The sequence below is a fragment of the Manis javanica genome, chromosome 2 (assembly GCF_040802235.1).
Source record: "Manis javanica isolate MJ-LG chromosome 2, MJ_LKY, whole genome shotgun sequence".
NCBI lineage: Eukaryota > Metazoa > Chordata > Mammalia > Pholidota > Manidae > Manis > Manis javanica.
In genome coordinates, this window is record NC_133157.1 from 118,655,862 (window position 1) to 118,673,298 (window position 17,437).

Below are 17,437 nucleotides of genomic sequence, written 5' to 3' on the forward strand. Positions count from 1 at the left end.
ACCAGAGGCTGAGTATGTGCATTGACCACATTTGTAAGTCTAGATCTGACCTCAGTCTTGATGGATAAATATGAAACTAGGAACAGGCAGTTCACCTGTTAGTTGTTTTAAATATTCAAAGAATGCATGCTTTTGATCATTAATGCAACATATTAATGATTTTGAAACCAAGTACATACTGTTTTCCTTAAGCTTTAAGTTTTGCTGATACACCTTTTTTAAAAAAGCCTTATTTTTTAGAGCTATTTTAGGTTTACAGGAAAACTGAGTGAAAAAAGCAGAGGTCTCATGTAACCCTTGTCCCCCACATGCATAGCCTCCCCATTATCAACTTCCTGCACTAAAGCAGGACATTTGTTAAATGAGTAAACCTACACTGACACGTTGTAATCATCCAAGGTCTACAGTTTACATTAGGGGTCACTCTTGGTGGTGTACTTTGACTTTGGACAGATGTTTAATGACATTATGGTATCACACAGAGTAGCTTCACTGCTCTAAAAATCCTCTCTGTTCCACCTGTTCATTCCTCCCTTCCTTCTAACCCCTGTCAACCACTGCTCTTTTTGCTGTCTCTCCATAGTTTTGCCTTTTCCAGGATAACATATAGTTGGAATCATATGGATTGGAGCCTTTTCAGATTGGTTTCTTTCACATAGTGATTTGCATTTCAGGTTCCACTATGTCTTCATAGTTTGATGGCTCATTTCTTCTCAGTGCTAAATAATATTCCATTGTCTGGCTGTACCACAGTTTATTTATCCACTCACCCACTGAAGGACATCTTAGTTGCTTCAAGTTTTGGCAGTTATGAGCAAACTTGCTACAACACATCCATGCATATTTTTTGTAGACACAAGTTTCCAGTTCCTTTGGATAAATACCAAAGGTCTGAATTGCTTGATCCTATGGTAGGAGTGTGTTTACTTTTGTAAGAAACCCCCAAAGTGTACTCCAGAGTAGCTCTACCAGTTTGCATTCCTTCCAGTGATGAATAAGAGTTTCCTGTTGCTCCACAACTTCAACAGTACTTGCTGGTGCTGGTGTTTTGGCTTTTGCCATTCTAAGAGGTATGTAGCAGTACTTCACTGTGGGCTCATTTGAATCTCACTGATGACATGTGATGTCATCTTTTATATGCTCATTTCCCATCTATACATCTACTTTGATGAGGTGTCTGTTAAGGTCTTTGGCCCATTTTTTAATTGGGTTGTTTGGGTTTTTTTATTCTTGAGTTTTAAAGGTGCTCTCTTTATTTTGGATGACAGTCCTTTATCAGATATGTCTTTTGCAAATATTTTCTCCCAGTCTGTGTCTTGTCTTCTCATTCTCTTGACACATCATTTTATTCAATTTCTGAACCTAACAATCTTTGAATAGGAATAGGAGAAACCTTCAGTCAACTTTGTTCACCTGATGACTCATAAATATAACCTTAAGTTGCCCAAGCAGACATAACTAATTTAATTCTTTTAAATGCCTGAACCTATATAAAAATTTAGTATGTTTCAGTCTTTCAAATACGCCAAATGACTGACACAGAGATCTTACAAGGATTAATAACACTTTCTAGACTTCCTAATCATTTAACTAAATATTCTTAAGCATTTAAACTTGTTAGCCCTGAAAATCTAATAATTAAAAATTATTAATGTAGTAGGCCAAGTTATCCTACACTTAAATACAATTTGCAAATTGTTATGCTTTTCAAATTAAAATCATACGTCATAAGTGTATTACCAAATAAGCATTTGAATTCAAGTCATAAGACAGTCAATTTTTAACATGTCTCTAATATTATCTTAAAGGTTTAAACATTTAAGAATGAGCACATTAATTATCCCAAGGTGATAACATGTTTTTTTTTTATTATGGTGTCATTGATATACAATCTTAAGCTCAGGTTTCACATGAGCAAAATTGTGATTACTACCTTCCCCCTATTATAAAGTCCCTACCACATGCCCCATTACAGTCACTGTCCATCAGCATAGTAAGATGCTATAGAGTCACTATCTTCTCTGTGCTATACTTCCTTCCCCATGTCCCCCCTATATTATGTGTGTTAATCATAATGCCCCTTAATCCCCTTATCCTTCCGTTCTCCCCCAACCTCCCCAGTCCCTTTCCCTTTGATAATCATTAGTCCATTCTTGGGTTCTCTGAGTCTGCTGCTGTTTTGTTCCTTCAGTTTTGCTTTGTTGTTATACTCCACAGATAAGTGAAATGATATGGTTCTTGTCTTTCTCCACCTGGCTTATTTCACTGAGCATAATACCTTCTAGCTCTATCCATGTTGTTACAAAAGGTAGGATTTGTTTTCTTTTCTTTTTTTTTTTTTGAGAGGGCATCTCTCATATTTATTGATCAAATGGTTGTTAACAACAATAAAATTCTGAATAGGGGACTCAATGCACAGTCATTAATCAACCCCAAGCCTATATGTCAACAGTCTCCAATCTTCTGAAGGATAACAAACAAGTCCTTACTTGGTGAACAAGGTCTTACATAGTAAATAAGTTCTTACATGGTGAACAGTGCAAGGGCAGTCATATCACAGAAACTTTCGGTTTTGATCACACATCCTGAACTATAAACAATCAAGTCAGATATGATTATTCATTTGATTTTTATACATGATTTATATGTGAATCCCACATTTCTCCCTTATTATTATTATTACTATTATTTTTTTAAATAAAATGATGAAGTGGTAGGTAGATGCAAGATAAAGGTAGAAAACATAATTTAGTGCTGTAAGAGGGCAAATGTAGATGATCAGGTCTGTGCCTATAGACTAAGTATTAATCCAAGCTACACAAGGGCAACAAGACATCCATGGATGCAGAAGATTTCTCTCAAAACGGGGGGGTGAGGTTCTAAGCCTCCCCTCTGTTGTTCCCCAATTTCTTCCCTGATGGCCCCCCTGCAACTGTGCCTGTCTTAGGTTGTTCCTCCCTTGAGGAATCTTACCCGTCTCTGGCTAACCAGTCATCTTACGGGGCCATACAGGGAAATGTAAAGTTGGGAAGTGGGAGAGAAACCTTATTGTTTGAAAAGGTTAGCTTTTTACTTCTTTGCATATTTATGCCCTGTGGCTTCTATGCCCAGCATTTGTCTTGAGGTATCTTTACCACTTGGAAGAATTAAAATACTCAGTAATTTTCTATATGAGGCACTAATTCTACTAAAGGGTTGTAATTAAGAAGGAAGAAGAAAAGCTATAGAAGTAGCAGATGGAAGAAAACATGGGAAGATTGATTATTTCTTTGACATATCTTCTTGTAGAGTAACATAAGCATGTATAGGTTTTAAACTACTAATTAAATTGCGCACATACATTAACATAATAGGACTACAACTACATAACAAAAGCAGATCTATAATTACCAGCCATATCCAGTGAAACCAAGAAAACCAGTTAGGTACCCTAGGCATTTGTGAAAACTTATCAATGATATGATGGATATTGTCTAACTGAATTTGAATAGTTTGAGAAAAATCAGACAAATTAAAACAACACATTCCTGAGAACTGTTCACATCCCATGTGTTCTTTTAACAGTAGATAGTCCATAGTCGCCGATTTTGGAGCACTGCAACTTGCACTTCTCCTAATCTTGGTTGAGTTCCGACAGTATAGATCCAGTCAAATTTGTTGTTTTACTGTATGCACAGGCCAGCTTAGATATCTCCTTCTTCATTCCCATGGCAAGTCCAGGAACCGGTGGGATGACCGCAGCTACAACAGCAGAAGCGCCAGGATCTTTGTTGAAGTTTTTTGATGTTCATCTTCTGGAATGACTCTTCCACAGGATGTTGATGTTGGAAGTTCTTCTTCATATCATATCTTAATTCGTTTTCTGTGTAGCCAAATTAGGCTTTGATTCTCTCTATAAACACAAACAAACCCTTTGCCCACACTTTGATATGACCTTTATACCATTGTGAAGAACCTATTGGAGATCACCACACAGGAACTGCTTTTTTTTTTTTAAGAGAAAGGAATATTATCAGAAAAATGTACTTCCATAGCTGACCATCTGACACCCTTTGAAAAATCAAAAGTAAGGATATGTAAAGCATGCATTAATCATTGATCTGCAGTTAGTTTTATCCTATCAGGGAGTAATCCCCCTTTTCTTTCTCTTTTTTTTTTTGTTATCATTAATCTACAATTACATGAAGAATATTATGTCTACTAGGCTCTCCCCTATACCAGGTCCCCCCCACAAACCCCATTACAGTCACTATCCATCAGCATAGCATAATGTTATAGAATCACTACTTGTCTTTTCTGTGTTGTACAGCCCTCCCCTTTCTCCCACCCCCCTCATTATCCATGCTAATCATAATACCCCCTTTCTTCTTCCCCCCTTATCCCTCCCTACCCACCCATCGTCCCCAGTCCCTTTCCCTTTGGTACCTGTTAGTCCATTCTTGGGTTCTGTGATTCTGCTGCTGTTTTGTTCCTTCAGTTTTTCCTTTGTTCTTATACTCCACAGATGAGTGAAATCATTTGGTTTTTCTCTTTCTCTGCTTGGCTTATTTCACTGAGCATAATACCCTCTAGCTCCATCCATGTTGTTACAAAAGGTAGGGTTTGTTTTCTTATATGGCTGAATAATATTCCATTGTGTATATGTACCACATCATCTTTATCCATTCATCTACTGATGGACACGTAGGTTGCTTCCATTTCTTGGCTATTGTAAATAGTGCTGCAATAAACATAGGGGTGCATAAGTCTTTCTGAATCTGTGATCCTGTATTCTTAGGGTAAATTTCTAGAAGTGGAATTCCTGGGTCAAATTGTATTTCTATTTTGAGTTTTTTGAGGACCTCCATACTGCTTTCCACAATGGTTGAAATAATTGATACATTCCCACCAGCAGTGTAGGAGGAGGGTTCTCTTTTCTCCACTTCTCACAAGCATTTGTTGTTGTTTGTCTTTTGGATGTTGGCCATCCTAACTGGTGTGAGGTAACATCTCATTGTGGTTTTAATTTGCATTTTCCTGATGATTAGTGATATGGAGCATCTTTTCATGTGCCTGTTGACCCACTGAATTTCTTCTTTGGAGAAGTGGCTGTTCAGATCCTCTGCCCATTTTTTAATCAGGTTATTTGCTTTTTGGTTGTTGAGGCTAGCAAGCTCTTTAAATATTTTGGATGTCAACCTCTTATTGGATATGTCATTTATGAATATATTATCCCATACTATAGGATACCTTTTTGTTCTGCTGATGGTGTCCATTGCTGTACAGAAGCTTTTTAGTTTGATATAGTCACACTTGTTCATTTTTGCTTTTCTTTCCCTTCCCCAAGGAGACATGTTCATAAAAATGTGCTCATGTTTATATTCAAGAGAATTTTGCCCATGTTTTCTTCTAAGAGTTTTATGGTTTCATGACTTACATTCAGGTGTTTGATCCATTTTGGGTTTACTTTTATATATGGAGTTTGACAGTAATCCAGTTTCAGTCTCTTACATGTAGCTGTCCTGTTTTGCCAACATGTAGCTGTCTAATTTTGCCAATGCCACCTGTTGAAGAAGCTGTCATTTCCCCATTTTATGTTCATGGCTCCTTTATCATATATTAATTGGCCATGTATGCTTGGGTTTATATCAGGGCTCTCTGTTCTGTTCCATTGATCTACGGATCTGTTCTTGTGCCAGTACCAAATTATTTTGATTACTATGGCTTTGTAATAGAGCTTGCAGTTGGGGAATGTAATCCCCCCTGCTTTCCTCTTCCTTCTTGGGATTGCTTTGGCTATTTGGGGTCTTTTGTGGTCCGTATGAATTTTAGAACTGTTTGTTCCAGTTTGTTGAAGAATGCTGTTATGCTGTTGGTCTTTTGATAGGGATTGCATTGAATCTGTATATTGCTTTCAGCAGGATGGCCATTTTGACAATATTAATTCTTCCTAGCCAAGAGCATTAGATGAATTTCCATTTATTAGTGTCCCCTTTAATTTCTGTTGTGAGTGTCCTGTAGTTTTCAGGGTATAGGTCTTTCACTTCCTTGGTTAGGTTTATTCCTAGGTATTTTATTATTTTTCATGCAATTGTGAGTGGAATTGTTTTCCTGATATCTCTTTCTGCTAGTTCATCATTAGTATGTAGGAATGCAACAGATTTTTGTGTATTAATTTTTTTTCCCGCAACTTTGCTGAATTCAAATATTATATCTAGTAGTTTTGGAGTGGATTCTTTAGGGTTTTTTTATGTACGGTATCATGTCATTTGCAAACAGGGACAGTTTGACTTCTTCCCTGCCTGTCTGGATGCCTTTTATTTCTTTGTGTTGTCTGACTGCTATGGCTAGGACCTCCAGAACTATGTTGAATAAAAGGGGGGAATGGGCATCCTTGTCTTGTTCCCAATCTTAGAAGAAAAGCTTTCAGCTTTTCACTGTTAAATATGATGTTGGCTCTGGGTCTGTTGTATATGGCCTTTATTATGTTAAGGTACTTGCCCTCTATACCCACTTTGTTGAGAGTTTTTATCACCAGTGGGTGTTGAATTTCTCAAATGTTTTTTCAGCTTCTATGGAGATGATCCTGTGATTTTTGTCCTTTTTATTGATGTAGTGGATAATATTGATGGATTTTAGGATTTTAGAATGTTGTACCATGCTTGCATCCTTGGGATGAATCCCTCTTATCATAATGTATGATCCTCTTGATGTATTTTTGAATTTGGTTTGCTAATATTTTGTTGAGTATTTTTGCATCTATGTTCATCAGGGATATTGGTCTGTAGTTTCTTTCTTTGTGGTGTCTTTGCCTGGTTTTGATATTAGAGTGATGCTGACTTCATAGAATGAGTTTGGAAGTATTCCCTCCTCTTCTATTTTTTGGAAAACTTTAAGGAGAATGGGTATTATGTCTTCTCTAAATGTCTATTAAAATTTTGCAGTGAAGCCTTCTGGTTCAGGGGTTTTGTTCTTGGGTAGTTTTTTGATTACCGATTCAATTTCATTGCTGGTAATTGGTCTGTTCAGATTTCCTGTTTCTTCCTGGGTCAGTCTTGGAAGGTTGTATTTTTCCAGAAAGTTGTCCACTTCTTCTAGGTTATCCAATTTGCTAGCCTATAATTTTTCATAGTATTCTCTAATAATTCTTTGTATTTCTGTGGTGTCCATAGTGATTTTTCCTTTCCCATTTCTGATTCTGTTTGTGTGTAGATTCTCTTTTTCTCTTAACAAGTCTGGCTAGGGGTTTATCTATTTTGTTTATTTTCTCAAAGAACCAGCTATTGCTTTCATTGATCCTTTCTATTGTTTTATTCTTCTCAATTTTATTTGTTTCTGCCCTAATCTTTATTATGTCCCTCCTTCTGTTGACTTTAGGCATCATTTGTTCTTCTTTTTCCAGTTTCAATAATTCTGAATTTAGACTGTTCATTTGGGATTGTTCTTCCTTCTTTAAATTGGCCTGAATTGCCATATACTTTCCTCTTCTAACTGCCTTTGCTGCATCCCACAGAATTTGGGGTGATGAGCTGTTGTTTTCATTTGTCTCCATATGTAGCTTGATGTCTGTTTAAATTTGGTCATTGACCCATTGATTATTTAGAAGAATGTTCTTAAGCCTCCATGTGTTTGTAAGTCCTTTTGTTTTCTTTGTATAATTTATTTCTAGTTTTATACCTTTGTTATCTGAGAAGTTGGTTGGTAGAATTTCAGTGTTAATTTGCTGAGGTTCTTTTTGTGACCTAGTGTGAACTCTATTCTGGAAAATGTTCCATGTGCACTTGAGAGGAATGTGTGTCCTTATCATTTTCAGTGGAGTGTTCTATAGATGTCTGTTAGGTTCATCTGTTCCAATATGTTGTTCAGTGCCTCTGTCTCCTTACTTATTTTCTGTCTGTTTGATCTGTCCTTTGGAGTGTGTGGTGTGTGGAACTCTCCTAAAATGAATGCATTTCATTCTATTTCCCCCTTTAATTCTGTTAGTATTTGTTGTACATATTTGGGTCCTCCTATGTTGGGTGTGTGGATGTTTATAATGGTTATATCTTCTTGTTGAACTGACCCCTTTATCATTATATAATGTCCTTCTTTGTCTTTTGTTACTTTCTTTGTTTTGAAGTCTATGTTGTCTGATACAAGTATTGCATCTGCTGCTTTTTTCTCTCCATTGTTTTCATGAAATCGCCTGCTATTGACTCACTCCCCTAGACTAGAACAGTGTCTGACAAAATGTATGTTTATTGGATAAATGAAAATATAGGTATATGCACAGATATCTATATATTAATTCAACAAGTATATTTATTTATATATTTAATGTTCATTTGGCATATATTTATTAATGTTATCTATGAATGAATAAACATCCCTGGAAGATTTTTTTCATATCCAATTTTTATCTTCACTTAGAATGTTGGAGTGGATGGAATAATCATTTTTGTTAAGTGTAAGAGCTGTTTTAGAGTAAATGCAGTAACAGAAGAAATAAATAAAGGTTTTCATTTCTTTTCTGTAGCTCACTGTACCATGAACATGGTTGGAATGACACCTAGAATCACCTTGACAAAGTGCTTCCAGTGCCTCTGAGAAGAGCCTATGTGTTTCTGAATAAATTTTTGATGTACCTTATTTAGGATTTTGCTACTATAAATTCTAAGCTGTAGTCTTAACTGCACAAATTTGTTAAGCCACACATACCCTTTGGTTTTAGTGCTGGGATCTTTCTCCTTTTATTTTTCTCCTGTATCCATGTGTAACCTCACTTTTAAGATGGCCTCAAGGAAAATGTACATATAGTAATGATCGCATGAAGTTCTGAAGGTAGATTTCACATGGCTTTCTCTGTGGCCTAATGATTAGATATTCCTCCCTCCACTGAGGGGAGCACCTCATTTCTGTTTTTTATTCATATTTGCATTCATAAAGTATTTGTAAGCACTCACTGGATAACAGGCCTCAGGCTCACCTCTAAGATTAAAATACTGAGGCTAACTTAGCCTGCTTGGATCCTTGCCTGCTCAGGGGTCTCATCTGACCGCATGCTGGAGCCCTAGTATTCTTCCCATCTGTCCCCCAGCATAGTCACTGTCTTGCTGTACTGGAGGGGTGAGTGATGCTAACACTTCTCTGGTGTATTTCAGCAACTTGGAAGTATATACAGTATACTGGCTGCAATCTTGAATGTTGGAAACATTGAATTTTCTTCTGTGGCAACTGAATACCAGATTGACAAGAGCCACATTTCCAATCATGGAGCTCTGGAGAACTGTGAGTTTTATTATCTTTCATGCAAAACTGAATTTTTAAACAAAATTTAATGACATGCTGTGTCACATAAGGGTAATTTCAAACAACTGTACTTATATGGGGTTCTAAAAAGTGAATGCTCAGATTCAATTTGTGTAAAATAAAATTTTTAAAGTCCACTATTTAAAACAGATTGTCATGCGTAGAAATAAACTAATTACTGTAAAAAATATTCCTAAATATTAGGCTTTTATGATTGTTTTAGGAGCTATTTACATTTCACTGTAAAAATACAGAAAAAATAAATAGTGAACTTTCAGAAAAAGAGTTAACGTTGTTATCTTATAGATTTAGCATCTATATCATTTTATAAGTAATAAATACCTACATATTTATTTTCATACTGGATGGAGTTTTTTAGACACATTCATGCTGGGTTGATTAATTCCAATCATTTTCTATATAAGAAAAGTAAATCATGGTATCTTCTTCAAATCAACTTTTCTCCTACTAGCAGAGTTTGATGAATTACTCCAATAATTTAAGGTTTCCCACTGATAGCTTCTAGTGACACAGCTTTTTTATTCAGAATATACTCTATTTTTTATTTTTAATATTGGCATATATCCTCATAATTCCAGATGTTATAAATGTCATTTGTAACCTAGGGAATCATGATACCAATTTTCATATATATATTTTTTCTGATTTATACTTACTCAGAAACAGAATGTAATATTTTAGGGTAAATTCAGAGGGCCAAATATCAAACCTTCCTTGTCTGGACCCGTCCTCAAATCCTTATCATCTCCCTCCACTGTGTCTCTGGAGCCATCGTGGTAACGCAGCAGAACAGGTGTCTGAGGTTGATGTGTAATAAGTGACAACATATACTTGGAAACTTGTTCTGATTTTTCATATATTAAAAAAAAAGCTTAACTGACACATAAGATATTAAGTTATCTGAAGTGGAAGAAATAATGAAAAAACTCCAGTGGTAAGATTAAAACTCACCATTGATCATAATTAGAAGAATGAGCTCTAATAGAGATATGTTGTAGACATGAGTATACTTAGAAATTACCAAGCTAAAAGTGATTTTGATGTTGAGAACCTTTTTCTGTATAGCAGGAGATAGTCACATATATGGGTCACAGAAAGTTAATGTGAATATAGTTAAAATTAATTATAGCACTTTCTGGAACAACCACTCATGGAAAATAGAAATTTTACTCACATTAAAATTATTTATAATCAAAGTTACAAGGAATTAATCTCCAAGCCAAGGCCATGTTTTTCTAGATGGTGTTACAAGTACCTTGTTCCAATCAGTCACCAGTTCTGGCAATTCTATACCATAAATATCAATCAGATCTGACCACTTCTCTCTGTCGTCATCATTCTCATCCAAGACATCACCACCTCTCATCTGAACTGAGTGAACTCCTAACTGTTCATCCACATCCATTCTTGAACTTTCCCAGGCCATTCTCCACAGTTCATTAAGAAACCACTCAGTGCATGTGTCAGTGGATTCTCTCAGACTCCCTGTCCTCCTCCTTGTCTCTCTCCTCCTCTCTCTATCTTCCCACCTCAATTTCTTGGTTGGCTCCCATTCCTTCTGTATAGAGACCATCAAGACTAGAATTTTGTTTTACAACATATTACATTTAGCAATGTATCCCCAGGTAAAATGCCTGGCAGATACTAGGTCCTCAGTAAATATATGTCAAAAGAATGGACAATATGGGACTAGAAATATATATATATATACATCAATCAGTGGGAGACACTATTCAGAAATAAGTCCAAGTGTAATTACCAGAAATGACTTTACAGATCACTAAAGAATCAGTATCCTAGGGACAACCAGTTGGCTAACTATTGGAGTGGGGGAGAATTTGAGTCCTTCTCATATACCATATACCAAAATGAATTCCAAATGGATATCAACTTAAGTGCAAAAACATCATAAAAGTACAAGACAAAATGCATTTATATAATCCTGAGATGGAAAAAACTTGAAGGGCTTTATGTGCAGAAAACCAAAAGCAGAAATGATTTTTAATGGATATTTGGCTACATAAAAATTTAAACATTTTCAAACTAAAAAAAGAAAAATAAATGAAATTGTAATGCAAACAGAAAATTGAGGGGAAAATTTTTATATATGTATGAAACATATCAAGGCATTATTCTCTTGAAGCTATAAAGATTTATATACTGATTAGGAAAGGGTAACTCTATCAATGAGAAAAGTCAGTTTACAAAATCAGATCACAAATCACCAATAAAAATAAAAGTTCTATGGTCTTTTGGGTATAAGTTACAGAAGTTACTTAACATACATTTGTTTGGGTATATCCTGAAGCCTGGGTTACCTTCTACAGTTAATTTCTACATTTTGAAAATGTATATAAAATAGTGGTATACATATCATACCAAATATATTCATTGTGCTTTTAAATTACTTACACAATTTAGTGAAATTATGTTTGGCGTCACAAACAACCACTGGCTCATGCAGATGCTTCACTCGGTCCACCAGTTCGGTTTGGCTTGGGCCCTATTATAGAGCGGCCGACATTTGACCGGTCAAGATAAGCAGAGAAAAATGATCAAGAAGAGACCTAGGACTACTATTGAATAGTAACTTTTTTTTTTTTTTCAATTAGCAATAATCGCGCCTCGGATAAACCTCATTGGCTACGATACTGCCACTGCGCAAAGCTTTATAGTAACTTATTTTTACATTATAAAACCTTCACATATTTGTCTCATGCCATTTGAAGAAGGCAAATTAAGACATTTTCATTCCCTGGGAACTTACTTTCTTACCATTATTTCTTCTAACAACACATCTGTTTTATTTCCAGCTGCCTCTTTGCTTTGCATTCAGGCAGAAGAGCTGCAGGAAGCTCTCACCTCGCACTGTGTGGTCACTAGAGGAGAAACCATCATACGACCCAATACCGTAGAGAAAGCTACGGACGTCAGAGACGCCATGGCTAAAACTCTCTATGGACGCCTCTTTAGCTGGATAGTGAATCGCATTAACAGCTTATTGAAGCATGACACATCACCAAGGTAAAGACCTTTTTGGAAACATGTTTTCCCAAGTATCAGGTGATACAAATCCATTTTCTAATTTTCCAATTTGTATATGAGTTCCTTTTAAGATTTCCTAATTGGTATCATTTCATTATTAAAGTTTTATTTCAGTCGATCTGCTTTATTTCCCAATGGTACCATTTCATTGTGACATCTAGCTATAACATTTTTAAGCTGCTGAAACATAAAAACTGTAGTAACGTGAATAAACATGATAGAATGTGAATTTTTAATGTGACATCTTACTGTCAATGTGTATGTTCTTTTAATTAGAAGTTGTAAAGTATATACTATGTTATACTTGCATAAAAAGTCAATTCAGCAGTTCTTTGTTTTTGTTTTGAGTGATTGAATTAAATCTTGAAGGCAAAGGAAAACTTTTTTCATATTTTGACACTCACTATATTGCCATGACAGTAGGAATTATGACCTCCAGTGAGATTTAGTTCAGAAATGTGCTAGTTAGCTAGCAAACAGTAGAGCCAGGATATGAGCAATAATGTTATCTGACCGTAAGTCTATGCCCTGCCTAGTATCTCATCTTAGAAATAAAGGTGGTCACAGTCACCATTGAATGAGTGCTCTTTATAGGCCAGGGGTTGTGCATAGGTGGCACTCCTTAATTTGCATCTAATGTTTTGTTCTGCCATAAATTATATAACTCTTAGAGATTTGTATTTGAAAAAACATGATAGAGGCCTACCTTAAGATCATCTCATTCATACTTACTTACTAAGCATAAAAGGCCATTTTATACACATTCAGGCATGTAATTCACTGCTATTTGTCCACTAAAATACATGCCATGCACACCATGATATATCCAAACTGTTCAAGAGACTATCCATTATTCCTCCATATGTTTTACTCTCTGTCCCTGAGAATTGCTTCTTTACCTTCCTGCTGAACTGTAACCTATTTGACTGCATGTGCAAATGACAGTCCAGTTTGCGCATTGTGATTTAATGGTCAGAATAGTCTGTATGTTGATGTGTGGCCATCTGTATGATGCCAAGCTTTCAGTTGAAAATGGAAAAATTTAAGAATTTTTCAATATCAATATAGTCCACAGAATGTAAGTGAAGATATTCAGAGATTTGACTTCATTTTGTCAGTTATCATCCTTATCTTTGGCACTAAGTGGTACCCAGAATGATCTGACTTTGAAACAGGTGATCTGCTGAAAATTCCACTGTAGTCTATTACTTGGTAACTTTCCGGTCTATACACTAATGAAAATTACCCAAATTTTAGATTTTTTAATTTCATACAGAATAGTTTTACAGTTTAGTGTAAAAAACAAAAACAAGACCACTAAAATAATTTATCATTTGAATAGTTTAGTTCAGTCTGTCAGGGTTTACACTGAGATTTTGGAGAGCCTGTGTTCAGTGCGACCAGCTTGTTGTGTGACCCTGGGCAAGTGACTGCATTTTCTTCATCTCTTCCTCCTCAGCCATAAAATAAAGGCATGGAATGGCAAGTCCGTGGTATGAATAGTTGGTGGGTATCTTGGAACCTTTTAAGAATCTCGAAAACTATACCCTTCACTCCAAAATAGAAAATGGATAATGTTTCTATGTACTCACCAAAATTATTGCACACTGTTGTGACTCCAGACCACCTGAAGGCCATTAACAGAGCCCCGTTTGAGAATCCTTGACCCTAATCATCTCTAAAGTCTTCCCGGCTCAAACACATTATTTTATGAGTTAAGTATCTATCTAAAGGACAAAGAGATTTTAAGAGAATAATAATTTTGATTAAACGTACATAAACTTTAGCTACATATTTTGCCTCATATGAATAGGTAGAATTGCACTTACAATTCAGAATTTGGGGAATTTTCAGAAATATCCGATAGCTTTCTTTGTGTTGATCCCATCTCATATTCAAAGTGTTCTGCAACTCTGAGTTCTGAATTCAGACAATTCTTCCAAGTGTAGAAAGCATCCTTCAGTTCAGAGCCCTCGGTTGCTAGTTGTCATTCCCAAATCACTTCCTTGCACCACACTGAGAGTTGGCATAGATTACATTAATAGAGAGTGCAAAGAGACATGTTGGTACTCTCCTTTTTAAATTCACATGAAATAACTTTGCAGTGTATATATTTACTGGCGGAGGGGCAAGCTTTTTGACAAAGTATCTACCCTTTAGTGAAAAGAGGTAACCATTGTGGAGGAGTAGGAAAAAAATGCTTTTGGAATATTTAGTTGTAAAATAGTATTTAATTGTATTTAAAAATATATTTAATTATAAAATAAATTCAAATACATTTGCATCTTCAGTTTACTATTTATTCTATATTAAAAATCATGAGTGAATGAGTCAAAAATAAATAACAGTTCTTTAAAATAAGTGTTTTTAGCAAGATCTTTTCATTGTTATCTTAAAATGAAGAACTAAATATCCTCTTTCACAGAAGTTTTGCTTTTCCACTATGGTCTTTATTGAACATGTTTTTGCTATGTTTGGACTGCTAGCCAGGCTTTCCCTACGATTCATAACTCACTCAGGGCTGTGATTCCTGTGCTCCCAAATTCATAGGACAATGTTTCTTTTGTGGGAGTATATAAGATAGTATGGAAGTGGTTTCTGTAGTACAAGGAAAATATTGTACCATTTACATACTAAAAAGATGCTACCTACTTTATCTCCCTGTTCTATGAAGGAAAATATTTTCAATTAAGAAAAGTTTTCACTCTTTGTCCTGGTAGTAATTTCTTAGCTAAATTACAAGTGTCCTTTGAGATACCCTGCTTTATATTACCTCTTAAGAAAATAAATAACTCAAAATAATGCCTCTTTAATTTTTCAGTGGGAATGGTGATAAACTGAGCATTGGCATTCTGGATATATTTGGCTTTGAAAATTTCAAAAAGAATTCCTTTGAGCAGCTGTGCATTAACATTGCAAATGAACAGATTCAGTATTATTTCAATCAACACGTGTTCACATGGGAACAGGTAAGTTAAGATACTGTAAAGATGAGTGCTTATTCCATTTATACACAGACTTGTACTAATGAAGCAGGACCTAAATCATAGATGTAAAGCTGTAAACATTTAAGAAAGTCAAAGAAAAGATTTTCTTTCTCCTTGCCCATGGTAAACACAAAACTAGTTATTCATTTAGGGCATCTTGATATATAATGTTGAATGTACTCCATTAAAAATCGATGCACCCTTCTCCAAAACTTAGCAAGTGTGAGCTCTTGGAAAGAAAGAAGTTTCCTTTGGTAATTTAAATAAGCTGATGTGTCCAACTGTTTCCCTTTCTGTAGACTGCATAGCTGAAATTCTTTTTGAAATTTAAATGTCCACCTAAAATGCATTAAACTTCAGAATCCCAGTAGCTCGGCAATGGAACACAAGATAATGGGTTTGATACAAATGCCATGAAATGGTAATTTGTCAGGATATATGTGTAATTTATGATTCAGTTTCAAAAATCAGACTTGAGTTGTATTTGGCAAAACTGGAGTATTAATATTATTAAATTACTTTATCAAGTCTAAAAGAAATAGTCATTTTATATGTCAGTATGTCATCTGTCTCCTTTAATAATATTAAATCTCTTTTTGTTTAGTAATTAGAACTGAAGGTTTTATTTAAATTTGAAATAAATTAGAAGTACATGAACCTCTTTTGATTCAAAATATTTAGGTTTATTGAGAATTTACTTTGAAATTGCATTTTGGAAACAGTGGTCACAGAAGAAAACATTTAGATCTTGACATTTCTAAAGCCAAAAAAAAAGAGAAATAAGTTAAGAGTTTTTATCTGTCTTTGTGCAGCTCTCATCTACCCCAGGATCTTGTTCTATCAAATATTCATTCTTTGTCTTTCTGACCCTCTCCATTAGTGCCATATCTTAGGCTAGATACATGATGAAATCTTTACAAATCTTTAAAGATAAAAAACTCCTAACCAGCTTGTCTGTGTAGTCATGGCGCTCTCTCTTCCCTTCACAACCAACCTCCTTGAAAGCATATTTAATATTCATTGCACTGTATTGATTATTTCCCCAACTGGGTATCTTGAGTCCATAGTATCTGGCTCTGACTCCCTAACTCTGCTGGAATGGCCCTTCCTAATTTCATCAGTCATTAGTATCAGGACCATTTTAACTTCCACATTATTAGCCTTTCTGTAATTTTCAACTTTGTTGACAAGATTCCTGTTTCTAGAAAACTTCTCTTTTGGCATCCCTAATAGTTTCTGTTTCTCTTCCTCTTTAATGGGTTCCTTTTTTACTCCTCCTACACCATCACTTACCCAACCCTGGCTGTATACTATAATCATTTGTGATTGTTTATCTTTGTTGAATACCAATGTCAAGACCCTGTCCTAGACCAATTAAATCAGATCTTTTGGAATGACCCTGGGAACAATAAGTTTTTAAAGGTTCCCGATCTATTCCAATGTGCAGCCAAGGTTGAGAATTATTGCCCTAAATTCTAGTTCCTCAAAGAGTTCTATCCTTGACCCTTTTCTTATGTTCCCTAGGAAAGATCACCCATTTCCATTATTTCAACCACCCTTACATGCTAGTGAAGCCCACCTTCCCACCTCCAACCCTCTCTCTCAACTCTTGGTCTCCATTTAGGACAGCTTCCAGAACTTTATCTGGAATTGAACTCAACATCTTTCCCTCTACTTATGTTCTTTTTCAGTGAATGATATCTCTATCCATCCACTTCCTCAAGCCAAAAATCTTGTTACATGTCATTTCTCATCATTGAAATCCAAAAAAATCAGCGAGATTTGTTCATATTCTTCCCTCCTCTATGTTCAGGTAAAAATAATTGACAGTACAATATCTGGTTTACATCTTTGCCTTTCTCACTAGGCCACAAATTCCTTGAGGTCAGAGATTGTGCTTTTAATGCATTTATCATCTTCAGAGCCTAACACTTAGCAAGTACTCAATAAATATTATTAAATTACAGTTGACACTTTAATAATGCAGGGATTTGGGATACTCGCCCCTGTGCCATCAAAAATCTGAGTGGAACTTTTGACTTCCAAAAAACTTAAATACTAAAAACCCACTGTTGACTGGAAACTTTACTGATAACATAAACAGTTGATTAGCACAT

At 35.4% G+C, this 17,437-nt stretch overlaps 1 protein-coding gene and 1 non-coding gene across 12 annotated transcripts in view; one reads left to right on the plus strand and one right to left on the minus strand.

The window, feature by feature from the left end:
* The window catches only part of LOC118970050 (myosin-IIIa-like), a 220,068-nt gene that overhangs the window by 120,004 nt on the left and 82,627 nt on the right, over positions 1-17,437 (plus strand). For all 11 annotated transcript variants that reach the window (XR_012128036.1, XR_012128035.1, XR_012128034.1 and 8 more), the window contains 3 exons: positions 9,120-9,246; positions 12,102-12,312; positions 15,155-15,302. Coding sequence is in view for 8 of the 11 variants with exons in the window: in XM_073229232.1 (XP_073085333.1) it covers positions 9,120-9,246; positions 12,102-12,312; positions 15,155-15,302 (486 nt within the window). In the remaining 3 variants the exon portion in view is untranslated. The remainder of the gene's footprint in view (positions 1-9,119; positions 9,247-12,101; positions 12,313-15,154; positions 15,303-17,437) is intronic.
* On the minus strand, positions 11,820-11,957 carry LOC118969418 (U4 spliceosomal RNA). Its single transcript, XR_012128664.1, has one exon. It is a non-coding gene; the product is annotated as a U4 spliceosomal RNA (small nuclear RNA).